This window comes from Falco cherrug, chromosome 8 (genome assembly GCF_023634085.1).
Source record: "Falco cherrug isolate bFalChe1 chromosome 8, bFalChe1.pri, whole genome shotgun sequence".
In the NCBI taxonomy this organism is placed as follows: Eukaryota; Metazoa; Chordata; class Aves; order Falconiformes; family Falconidae; genus Falco; species Falco cherrug.
Window position 1 is genome coordinate 62,787,405 of NC_073704.1, and position 13,161 is coordinate 62,800,565.

The 13,161-nt window shown below is 42.9% G+C and overlaps 1 protein-coding gene across 2 annotated transcripts in view; it reads left to right on the forward strand.

Annotated features, from left to right (window-relative positions):
• The window catches only part of FSTL4 (follistatin like 4), a 236,515-nt gene that overhangs the window by 74,292 nt on the left and 149,062 nt on the right, over positions 1-13,161 (forward strand). For both annotated transcript variants that reach the window (XM_055719381.1, XM_055719382.1), the window contains exon 4: positions 37-285. In XM_055719381.1, the coding sequence (XP_055575356.1) occupies positions 37-285 (249 nt within the window). The remainder of the gene's footprint in view (positions 1-36; positions 286-13,161) is intronic.

A 13,161-nucleotide genomic window follows, 5' to 3' on the forward strand; every position in this document is an offset into this window, starting at 1 on the left:
CAAATGTTGCTCACTGACGTTTTCTGCTCTTCCCAGTGCTTTATGGGCAGGATGGCCTGCATGCATCGTGTGAGAAGAAGTACTGTGGCCGGGGGAGTAAGTGTGTGGTGAACAAGGACACCAATCAGCCCGAGTGCAAATGCGTGGAAGACTGCAAGTCCAGCTACGTGCCTGTGTGTGGATCTGATGGCAAATTTTATGAAAATCATTGTCAACTGCATCGAGCCTCTTGTCTGCAGAGGAAGAAAATCTACATTATCCACAGCAAGGACTGTTTTTTCAAAGGTAGGGCATCATTAAAAATAAATACTTCTGTAGAACTTTCATCACTCATCTTACCGTAATCCTGATAAATGGCCAAATGGTATGTTTTATTTCCAAGAGATAAATTTTTCAAGGATGGTTTATTCTAGGACACTGTAGAACATAAAACCATGTTTTATGCAGCTATTAAACCCCTGAATGTCATCACCACCCAAAATGTAATCAAAACAGGAACTGGTAAATAATTAACATCCCTGTATGTATTGTCTGCACTGTAGTTGTGCTGCTCAGTACTTTCAACCGCCAGTGTAATAACTTTTAACAATCAAATTCATTTGGAAAGGCTTTGAACAAGACAAAGACTGTAAGAAAAAGTATATGGTATTAACAAAAAGTTTGTTGCAAAACTGAGAAACAAAAACCTACTTAGGCAAATGACGTGGGCAAAGAAAAGGAACTGTTTAGATGAAGTAAGAGGAGCAGGGAGTGGACTGCTGGAACCAAATTTTAAATAATTTTAAAGACAGTTCAGGTCACTAGTGGGGTGTGTACACCTTCATCTGTTTTACTGGTTCAGTAGCAAATTGCATTATCATCCTTCTAACACGTCACCAAAGGGATGGAGTCCTGTGTCTTTTACATTAATATTTTGTGTGCCATGTACCATCCTGTCACAAATCAAGTAAGGATGCAGTAGCAGGAGTGTGTGATAAAATGCCAGGGAGTGGAATAAGTTGTAAATTATTTTACTTCTAATGAGAGATCTTACAAAGGCCTCACTAGACTCTATCTTGAGAACTTATTGTCAGATATGACTCCATATAACTATAGAAGGATTTGAGTGGGTTGTTGCAAATATATCCAGTGCCATTTATGTGACCAAATATGAAAATAATTCCTTTATCTTCAGCTCATGGGACACTTGAGCCCCTGAGGAGCTTGGCTATATACAGAGCTATCCATCACAGGTTCTCGTTTACTAACATGATGCTAGAAGAGCCTATTTAAGAAACAGGAGCCCATTCAAAGAGTATTATTAATATATCCTCGTGATACCCTTTGCAGATAGAAGAACATTACTGTCCTCCTGCCTTGGAGGAGGCCTGGAGACCAAGACCAGCCCAAAATTTCCAGAGCTACCTGGGCACTGCTTTGCACAGCATTGCGAAATCTTACTTATTTTGAAGTCTGGCAGCAGATGGGAGAGAGGAGGTGGTTGGAAGGCAGACTTGGTGAATGCCAGCTGAGCTGGGTTAATTTGTCACCTAGGTTTACCAAAGCAGGTCATTAGGTCTAGGACCAATGGACCATGTATGAAGTTAATCATGGGAAGGGGTCGCCTGAAGGCATATTTGGAGGGACAGCACCTGAGCAGGTCAAGGTGAAGAGGGATTTTTGCTTCTCACTGTAAAAAGGAGCATCTAAAAAGGATATTTGTGCCTTGCTCCTAGTGCTGGTGTTTCTGCCTTTGGGTATTGAGTCAGATCAGGGTGCAGATCTGGCTGGAAACTGCTTCCATCCCTGAATAAGATGCAGTTGGGACTGCAGCATGAGAAAACTCCCAAAGAAAGAGAAAATCTTCAGTTCTACAGGTGCTCAGCAGCCCCCTGACCCCACTCGATGGAGGGGGATTTCTCCCCCTGACTCCCCACGAAGTGTTTTCAGGTTTTTCATTCTTGTACGTAGCCCACCTTTTTTACAATGATGTTTCTGGCCAGGTTTTTATGCATCCCTTATCGCATATAGTGTTAAAGAAAATGAGTTCTCATTGCAGTAATCAGTGCCTCTGCAATGGCTGTATTATACCTAATGATACAATGTCACGCTTGAATACTTTCCTGAACACACCATGAAATGATGTCAGAAAGTAGTATTTTGGTGTCCCAGTTTAGAGTAACCCTTAAACTCTTGCCATGGAGCACTGCTTAGATCTGCTTTTCAGCAGAATAACAGCTTTGTGGAAGAGAAGAAAGAAACAACTCACTTCTCTTCCTGCATAAATAAAAAAGTACTTTACACCTCTGTACACGGAGATAAAACATTGGAGAAAACCCCTTATCTTAAGAGTGGGACTCCTTAGGAATATTTGGCTTCAGCCCTTGTTTCTGCCATGCGGTTCCTGAGTAACCTTCTGTGTACCTTTTTATTTCTTTACTTTAGCCTCCTGTTTGTAAATCAAGGGCGATAGTGTTTTCTTTTAAATAGAAAATTGTAGCAAGCAATTAAGCTACAGGTTTACAAGCCCCCTTATAAATGTAACATAAAGCATAAGACTTCATGACTGGAGAAAAATCGTAAAGGTGCAAAATATTATTTCAGCTGGATATTAGGTGCACATCTGTCAGTAGGTACATACTTTCTATTTGTTTTCTATCAAGGAGATAGTTTAATTATTTGAGTACAGTTAGGCTGATGAGTGGGCTGCTTCTTGGCTTTTTGTCCTAGTTGATGTGTTCAATTGAGACTTAAGACCCTCTGTAGAGCTGAGGGACACTGCAGATTGCATCTGTGTGCTCTGCCAGTTTACCCAGTTATCAGTGAGAAACTGGATGGCCTTAAAGTATGACAGAGATCAAATAGTCTTGATTCCGCTTCAGCTGAGCTAGGTCTATCCACAGTAAACTGATAACAAAGTAAACCGCGAAGATCTTGTTTTCTTTAGTGTATTTTGGGAAATGATTTTTTTGGGTCTCCTAACATATTCATCACATGTAAAGTGCTTTGTAAACACTGTCGTATAGCAAATACTTGTGTGTGACTAGAAGCATTGCTTAATTTGTGCTACCTCACTAGCATTTCATTCTCTACTAGCATTAGGAAGAGCAGAAGAGAGTGTGGCTCTGGGCAGGTGACTGATTTCTCCTTTGCCCAGCCTAGAATGAAATGGCTGCTTGAAACCTTGAGAGTCCAAGAAGTTAAAAAAAAATAATAATAAATGTGGACGTTCAGATTCCCCCATGACATTACATGAAATTAATCCAGATTGCTCTCAAAGAGACGTGTAAAATCACTGAAACCTGCTGGGTGAGGGTGAGCCATGCAGAGACATAGGTGCTCTGCTGTCGGCAAACATGGTCCGTTGCATCAGCATTGTGTTCGTGAAAGATTTCACGGAGGGTGTCAGTCCTTGGTGTGCAGACTTTGGGCTGAGTTGGCCACCGCACCGGAGGCTTGGGCTGGTGAATGGACGTGACATCTGAGGTGGGTGCGTGTGGAAATGTGGGTGAAGCAATGAATGGTCCCAGCAAAAGAGATTTCCCCAGGCTTTGTCCTGCACCCGCTGGTGCAGCATAGTTTCCCAGTGATGCCATGCACAAAAATACAAATGCCATCCCTTTTTCTCAGTTGACAAAGCAGATGGTAATTAGGTGGAAAACTTCACTTGAGAGTTTGGAGCCCATAGGGAAATACCGTAAAGCAGAAGTCCTACATGCAGCGGTCTCAGGAGAAATGTCACTCTTGCTCGTAGCTGTTCAGAATCTTCTTGATCTGGTTGTCTTCACTGGTATGAAACATAGTTTGGTTTTCCCTTAAGGAAAATGATCTATTTAAGATTTTGCTACTGTGTGGCTGGTGGGTTTTGTTTGTTTTTTTTTTTTTATATATATATATTTTCACTGTTTTGTGACCTTCCATAGTCATTTGATTTGAGTGTTGGTGATTTTGACTGGGTAATGAAATACATAAAGATAAAATGCTTTTGCTCTTTGCTGAAGAGGAGAGGAAAGAAGTTAGTCTTCCCCAAAAGCGCTCCCAATACCCATGAAAACCAGAAAGATATCTGTGCTCATAATGACAATTGTCCCACAGATGTCCAAAATGAGCAGTTGGCCTGGAAACGTTCCTATTTGAATAAATGCCTTGGATAATGCAGCTATATCATTTTAGCGCAGTGATTTGGACTATTCTTTGCTTTCCCATAGCAATAGTCCCCTTTTTTTAACTTCTATTCATTTTTCTTTCCTTTTGATTTTTTTTATACCCACTTGGTCTCTTCACTCATTTTCTCTCAATATTTTGAGAGAAAGGAAAGCTGCACATACACTACTCGATACAGGTTTTCTTCCCTTACCTCCTTCCTTTCTCCAGAAACATTTGAGCAATGCATTTCTCTAGCAGTGTGCATACATCAGAGAAATTATTTCTGTTTAGAGCTGTGCTTTTCCATTTTCAGAATTTAGGAGTAATTTCCCCCTTCTTTCTGTCCCTTCCTCCTCTTTTCTGCAAGATCAGCAATCCTAAAGTGCCCCTGTTGGAGGAGAGCAGCCGTGTCGCTTGCCCAGGCTCATTCCCTGTTTTCTCTGGTTGTGACATCCTCCCTTTATCCAGGCGTATTGGATTTTTTAATAAAAAAACCTCCGCTTTTCTTGTTGGGCTGTATAGTGGCTTTGTATTGCAACTGGTCAGATTTAGTTTGTGCTCTGGCATGAATTCAATCCAACTTAGTTGACCAAATTCTTGAACTTTCCATTATGTAAATGTACTGTACCTGTGCCAATTACTTTATTCTTTTCTCATTCTCTCTCTCTCTCTCTCTCTTTTTTTTTTTTTTCCTCCATTCAGTCCAACTTCTACTAAAGCTCTAGTTTTATGACATCTGACAGAATTTTATGTGGAGACATGGGGCACTATAAAAGCACGTTCACGTCTGGTATTCCAGTCCCATTTTCCTCCTTCCTCCTGTCTCTCCTGAAATGTCAGTAGCAATTTTTTCAGTAACTTGGTCTCAATGCTTAAAATATTTTTTCTTTTAAACAAATACACCGCAGTAATTTTCAGTCTCATACAAGGTCAATTCTTGCCTTTAATAACCATATTTTTGTACAGATTCTGTACAGAATTTGGAAAGAAATACCTGTGGAAAACCACCTGCCTTTCTCCTCTGTTACACACATGGTCACACTGCTGTGTTCGAGCCTTTCACTGCTGCTGGCCACAGCGTTTCATGCCAGGAACTTTGTCTTCCAAAGCGTGGGTGCTGCTGTGCTGGGTTGTGCGTGCGTGTACACATACACGTGCAAGTGTGTATGCACACTGGAAGAGTGAGAATAGTTTTTTCTCTCATGACATTTGGGCTGGAGTCCCTCTCCGATGGGGACAGGCAGGGAGAGTTGGGGTGGTTCAGCTGGAGAGGAGAAGGCTCCGGGGAGACCTTACAGCAGCTTCCAGTGCCTAAAGGGGCTGACAAGCAAGCTGGGGAGGGGCTTTTTACAAGGGCATGTAGTGATGGGACAGGGGAGGATGGCTGTAAGCTGAAAGAGGGGAGGTTTAGATGAGATGTTAGGAAGAAATCCTTCCCTGTGAGGGCGGCGAGGCGCTGGCACGGGCTGCCCAGAGCAGCTGTGGGTGCCCCATCCCTGGCAGTGCCCGAGGCCAGGCTGGACGGGGCTGGGGGCAACCTGGGCGGGTGGCCGGTGTCCCTGCCTGTGTCAGGGGGGTGGGACTGGGTGGTCTTTAAGGTCCCTTCTGTCCCAAACCGTTCTATGAATCTGTAGCATTTACATGTGTGTAGCATAGGGAGTGGAGCCTGGTTCTGCATGGGATGAGAATGAGAAACAAAGGGAAAAGCTGAAATGAGAAGTTCAGCCTGAATGTAAGGAGATGGTTTTCCCATGAGGACAGCTGAGTGGTGGGGCAGGCTGCCCAGGTGCCACCTTCATCTCTGGGGGCTTTCAGGATGTGGCTGGAAACAGCCCTGAGTGACCTGGTGTGACCCTGCACTAGATGTGTCCATGGGGAGACCTCTTCCAGCATGTATCACCCCAGGGTCACTCGAGTTCATGGCCTTAAATGGCATCTTTCATTTTCAACTTGTTTATCTTTCCTCCAGTTCCAAAAAGTTTCTTTCTAATGATGGAAAATTATCATTTTCTCCATGTCGACAGAAAGTTTGCTGTGCTTGAACGTAAATAAATTACAAACTTGGAAAAAAACTGTAAGTAGGCTAATAACTCATGCAACGTATCGCTGCAGTAATCTTGAGTAGCTATGAATTCAGCCTCAGGTGGTGGTGGTTTGTTTCCCCTTTATTTGTTGTCCATGTGCTAGTTTGGTGCTTTGTTACTTCCAGAAGTAATTTGTTCTAGAGAACAGCATTTCAAAACATCTCTGAGAAGGTGTTGAATGTTTTGCTCATTTAGTGCCTGCAAAACAGGCAAACCCGCTCTGTCGGCTGGTTTGCAGACTGCAAAGAAATCTGCTCCATTTAACACACTCTATCTTTCCAGCTGGAAAAAAAATCTGAGTGTGAACTAATGGCAGATTTCCCAGCTGGCAATTAATATTTGCCGATTTTAACTTTGCAACACTGCTGACAGGCTGCTTCCGTGGCAGCGAGATGGATTCAGAGCTGTTGGGAGGCATGCAATTAATCCCTCTGGGGAGGAGTCTGGGGTCTTTGACATGTAGGTCTGGCCTATAATGATCATTTTGCTGTCCAATGTAAATATATTAGGAGTGTCAAATGTTATAAAGAGAGGTAAGTGCTATATATAATGGAGGTATGTGTTTGCTCTCAGTAGAGCTGATACAGTTCTCATATACTGAATGCTTCAGGACTCTGAATGCCAAAGGGATTCCTTACTATTCCCGTGCTGCCTTTTCAGCTCCCTCCACTGAGTCTTTTGGGGGGAGGGATCAATTTTACCTGGCTTTTCAGGCTGAATCCTCTTAAATGTGATTGACAGCTTAACTCCTTATAAACAGATTGCATCAACCTTTGGGGTAAATTATGGAAATTCCATTGATTTATGTGAGGATGCAAACATGAGACAGTCTGCTGCTAGCTTTGGTAATAGGAATTTTGTAAGAGTATGTGCATGGTCTTTAAGAACGTTTTCCATTTTAAAAGACCTTTGTTCACATTATGAAATTGATGGAAGGGAAATCTTGGTCTCATAAGAGCCAGCAGTGAAACTCTCCCTGATATAGTTGAGCTTTTATTGGAAATTAAATGCCAATAACAAGAGAGCATGGAAAGTTTAAGTGTACGAAAAAGAGTCAAAATTAGAAAGGGTTCAAAGGAAGTCCTACAAAAAGTCCCCAAAGAAGAAATGCCTGTAAAATTAAAAAAAAAAAAAAAAAAGTCGTGGAGACCTAATTCATATTAGTAATAAGAAGCCTTTTCTGGGAGCCTCATGGCCATAATGGTAATCCTGCATGTTCACAGGCAGGTGGGACTGGAGCACTGCAATGGACATTAAATTTGACATAGTCAATCAAAGGTGAATTATGTCCACTGTAACGCCTTGCAGTGGTGCTGTTACCTGCTTCTGCTTCGCCAAAAACAAATCTCTGTGTCCCTGATACTGCAGCTCTGCATAGACTGGTGACACATTTCAGACATGGTCAGTAAAGCTGAAATGGGGGAAAACGTACTGTGGATGAAGCTAGTGGAAAAAGTGGTGTTATCTAAAGTGATCCCTATCCAGCATTCCTGGTGGTTTTATAGCTCCAATTTGAGGCAATGGCTGTTCGGGGAGTGCAGGAGTAACTGTAATGTGGCCTTTTGTTTTTAATGTGAAATTGTGTAAAGTTTGTTTTTTACAGTGATCATGACTGAGGCCCCCATGAACAGTTTTTATTTGGTGACTGTTATCTGTTTCATCTTATTTAAGGACCAGTCTATTAATCTTCTCCAGTTGCTGGTCTTGATGTGCATGGCCATAGTATCTCTCGTAAAACCAAATGGCTTTGTATTATGTATCAAATAGCGAACAAAAAAAATTAAAGAATATTTCAGCAGTAGTATTAACATCTTATAAAAATCAGAATTGTTCTTTCAAATGTCTTTCCCTCTTATAATTCAGAGTGTGCTGGTTGAGCTGCATTCACCAGAGCCTAGAGTTAATGAGATATGCAGCCTGTCTGCCTTGCTGGAGGACCACGCCAGCATCAAGCACTGTTTGGGAGTTCCTGCTCTGCGTGAACATAAAGGAGGGTATGATAGGTGGTTAAGAAAGAGGTTTAAAGATGTTTACACATTGAAATAGAAAAGCTCAGCCCAAAACTCCATGGCTTGGAGGAAGACAGTGGTAGCATGAGATGGTCTCAGTTTAAAGCAGCAAGAGTTGCAGCTTGATATTGTTGAGGGCAGAGAAATGAGATCCAGCTCGTTGTTCTTGAGGGTGGCATCTGCTCAGGCGGCTCAAAGCCTGGCACTGGTAAACCTTCAGGGCAGTCATTTCAGGAGAGCTGAGGGGTGATGATGAAGCTTCTTTTGTTGCATAGCCTTAGCAGTTGTGATGGGGAATGAAAGCAGGAGAGGACAGAGGACTGAGAATCCAAGTAAAGGATACGGGCAGGGACAGAGGGGGTGCCTTGCGTTTACTGGTCGGAGTTCCTATGCAAGCTTGTGTACTGCCGCCTACAGCAGTCAGGGTGTCAGGGGATGGCTTTCTTTCATTTTTACCTGTTTTTATGTGCTGTTTGCATCCAAGACATGTTTGTTGTGATTGGATGGCAGTCTGGACTCACTGCATCCACCTCACTTCTCTGCACATCAGGGTGGTATTTCTTGTACATGAATTTGTGAGCTTAAACCTTACTTAAATATTGAAGAGCCCTGTGTAGGAAACATTAAAGAAAACTTTTGCTTTTTCATTTCATTGAATTGAATACTTGCTCTCACTGTTCTATCAGCAATTTTCCAAACCACTCTAGGTGATGAATAAATTGGAGAAATGCCAGCAGAGTGGGCACAATATTATGAAGTCATGATTAAAAAGTAACACATTTACTGAGTCTCTGCATTTCTGAATTTCATAATTGTGAAAAAAGCTTGGATGCTCATAAGTTTGCCTGCTGTTTTTTCCCAAATGTTGTTAGTCTGGTAAAAGATACTGCCTTTCCTTGTAAAACCTGTGCGTGTTTGAGTTCTTAGACCATCATGGTTGCACCAACAGGACTACAACACCACCACTTTTATTCCCTCCCTCCCTTCCCCCCCCCCCCCCCCTTATGTCTTATTTCTTTTTCAACTCTTCTGTTGCTTCTGCAGTAATTTGAAGGATTTCTCATGCATCAAATGTTATGAAAGTATAATTGTGTCAAGCTCTAAGTTTCAGAATGCAATTTCCTGAGGGGTGCTCGTGGGGAGAGGACTCTCCCTTGGGGCACACACACGGACAGTGTTTACATAGCAAAATGTCAGGCTACCGCGCTGCTGGCAAAGCACTCGCTGCCGCCTGCAGTTTTCTATTGCCTCTGACTGGAGGCGCTGGTGAAATGGGTGATCTGAGCGTACCCGAGTGTTGTGAAGGGTTGAACCTGATTCTGGATAATCTGTGGCTGCACTCAGCTTTGCATACAGACTTCTACTCAATATCCTAATGATTAAAGTTTGATTTAGTTGTTTATGGGGCTTGTATCAAAAATGAATGGAATCAAACAACCTTATGGTTGGACTCGATGATCTTAAAGGTCTTTTCCAACCTAAATGATTCCATGAAGTGTCTACATCCATGGTTTTCCCAGTGTAAGGGCAGGATGACACATGGCATATTCTACCCAAGCAATCTCAAGTGAAGTAAAACGAATACTGCATCAAGATTTCCTATTGCTGTTTAATTTAAGTGTTTTCTGTGTTGGAAAACCTTCAAATTTCAGCGCTGAACTGCAGTAATTCAGCATTATTGGAATGTTCAAGTGCTTCTGCCTAGAAGAACATCAGGTGGAAACTCAGGATGCTGGTTCAAGAGAGGGGTAATTTATGTATGTGCAAAATGTCACCTATGGAGAATATATATTAAGGCTTCATTTCCTTGTGACCACAAAGAACAAAATATTTCTCTATGCTGGGAGGTTTATGTGAGAGGAAGAGGAGGGAGCCTGGACCTTGGAGCATGGAGTTACCACATCAGATGCACAGCATGGTTAATACCGTTGCATGTAAAGAGTATCCTATATTGTAATTTTTCTCGCAGATTGGGGTTTCTCCCCAGGGCTGGTTGCCTTTCCCAACAGCCACTGCAGTTCTGCAAGGAACCAAGTCCCAGTCTGGTATGAAATCGCTGCTGCAAAAAAGGCCAAGTGATTTGAGCAGATTTCCTGTGAGCCATTGTTAGACTGAAAATTTAAACCAGGAATGTCATCTTTTCCTCTGATTAAAAAATGCTGGGAATGTTTCCTAAAAATTTTGGTTCTTTCAGAATTAGGTGTGTTGGCCAGTTGGTGGCCACAGGAATCGGGAGCTGAGCTCTTTAATGCTCTTGTGACACTTGCCTTCATTTCTCTAAAATAAGTAAATTGTGTTCAGAGAAAAATTACTGTCTTAATTAAGGGCCATACATGTCACCTTTTGAGAGGATAATGTGCAGTTTGGTGCCAGGTGACTCTCCATGGGACAGCTCCAGCTCTGCGCTGTGACAGAGGCCAGGGAAAACCTTAATTAAATAAAAAGAAACAGCAAACCCTGAGAGAGACCAAGAGATTGCTTTAAAAATAAACCAGGAAAGGTTAAAAGGTAGAGATGAGCATTAAAGATTAAGATGATGAGATCGTGATAAAGGATGCTTGCTGGAAACTGAATGGAGGAAAACAAATGCATAGAATAAATTTTAGGGCTAGGGGAGACTCAGGCAAGGAGGTTTAGAAGTGCTTTACAGATGAAAAGGACTGACACTTGAGAATAGTTGATTAAAAGCTATTCAGCACAAATGCTAATTTTTCTGGGTGCTCAGTATAAAAATCCATGGAGCAAATTGAAATTCTGAGTGCTGGGGAATACCAACAGGCTGGATACTGCAGATTCAATTAAGTGGCTGCAAGGAAAAAAGCCAGTGCCGCTTCCACCAGCCTTTGCTCCCTTCCTGCCTCTCCGCTCTAGGATTTAACAGGCACTTTTTACTAATACACTTGAGAAGGCTGAATCCTACTGGAGGTGTCGTGAAGTCAGAGCAATACTATTTAAAATAAGCACTCTGCCAGAGCTCTGCAGCATGAGGTACTGATAAAGCCCTTTGTAATTCCCTGGTTGCTTTTTTGCATATTGTGTTGAAGCTGTATTCTCGTTGGAGGTGCACGAAGTGCCAGCAGTGAGGTTATCTGCCTTCCCTTGCCCACGTGAAATGAAACTGTTCCCATGAACGTTAAAACTTGACATAGTAAGCTAATGACTGATGTGCAGATTTGGTCTATCTGCTAGTGACTTGAAGACTCTTTGAGTAGAAACTTTTTCTTGTCTCTTTTTCTTTTCTTTTGGTAAAAAGCTGAGTCACAGAGAGGAATTTCAGTCATAAACTGCATAGTTAGTTAGAAGTGCAGCCACTGCCACGTTTGTATAGGGGGTGGGTGCTGTGGTGGCAGCAGGATTTGTGCCCCATCCCTTCACCCACTGCCGATTTGGGTGGTCACTGTGCAGTACAGGGATGCGGCATCCAGCCATGGCTCATGGAGTGGCAGGTACCAATCGCCTGGCTGCTTTGTGTGAATTAGCGCCGATGCTGTCACTGGCACCTTCCTGTGGGGTCTGCTCAGCTGCTGAAGTGTACATGTGAATCCCATTACCTCTAATTGAGCAGGGATCAATTGCAAATTAAGGAGTAAGAGGAAGGTTTTCGGGTGACATTTAAGTGGGAGGCTTTTACTGATAATATTTTGCATTTTCCGTCAAAGTGTCCTGGAATGCTTCACAAAGATCAGTGAATTAAACTTCACGACACCCTTGCATGCCAGGAAAATAGTAATCCACCCATTACAGGGGAAGAATTACTGTCTAGAAGAGAGCCAGTGACTTCCTCAAGGTCATAGAAATGACTGTCAGAGCCCTTGTTAAATCATCCCAAGTTTAGGCTCCCTGCCCCTGTGAAATCCTATGGCATGTGCTGTTTTTCCTATAGGTTTTGCAGGAGTGAAGGACTGGTTATGGCTGCTGAATGCAGAATCCCTGCGCCCAAGCAGAGATGCAACAGGCTGTGGTCAGTAGGGGTGTGATTGTGGCACACGATGTCTGTAAACATGGAGTTGTGCTGTCCTTGGCACGTAGAACAGCAAGTTCTGAAGCCCATCCAGCTGCTGTACTCGCATAAAGAGTTTTGCCCCATGTTCAGGTTTGGAGCTCTGGAAGGGAAAGGAAATTTTGCAGTTTTGCAAATACCATCGCGGTCTCCTCATCTTGTAATGATCTTGCTGAACAAAAAATATCGCCACAGTAATGAACTTGTGTGATGGAGAAAACGACAGCTCGCTCCTCTTCTGCTCTTTCAGTTAATTCAGAGGAGGAAGGAACAGCACAACGTTGGAGTGAGGAACTTGATCACTTGCAATTATACCTAAATGTAGCTTTCATAGTAAAAAGCATATTGGTGTGACAAATGTGAAGGCAGGCGTTGGTTTTCCTTTTGAGTGAGGGTTGTTTTCACTGCAAACAGTCTGATGGGCTGAAGAAAGGCTCACCTGTGTGAGGTTCACCATGTAAGATGTGTGGGGTTGGTCTCTTCCTGCAGTGATGGCAGCCTGTTGTCAGGGTCTCTCAGAGTTTACCTCTTTCCTCCTTGCTCACTTTTTGTCTGCCACACTGGCAATTTAGTTGAGAATTCAGCAAAGCAGCTTTTTTTTTTTTTTCAGGATTAATGCAGGGAATTTTATTTTTTAAATTATTGCAGAGCAGCATCTGAAATTTTAGTGGGCTTTTATTTATTTATCCTGCTCCAGAGGGTTGTGATCAAGAGGTAGCAGAGCTGAAGGGAAAGAATTCGAGCGCATCCAAAATACACGAGGGGCTTTGTTTTGCTGTTAGAGCTCAGCAAGGCTTTGCCACGGCAGCATCGCCGCAGCTTGCTGGGGTGGTGTTGTGCTGGGGTTTGGAGAGGTGGTGGTGGCCTGGTGCTGCCCTGGTTCCTCTCTGGGGGGCTTTGGGCACACACAAGGACCCTCCACTTCTGGGGACCCTTCTCCTGT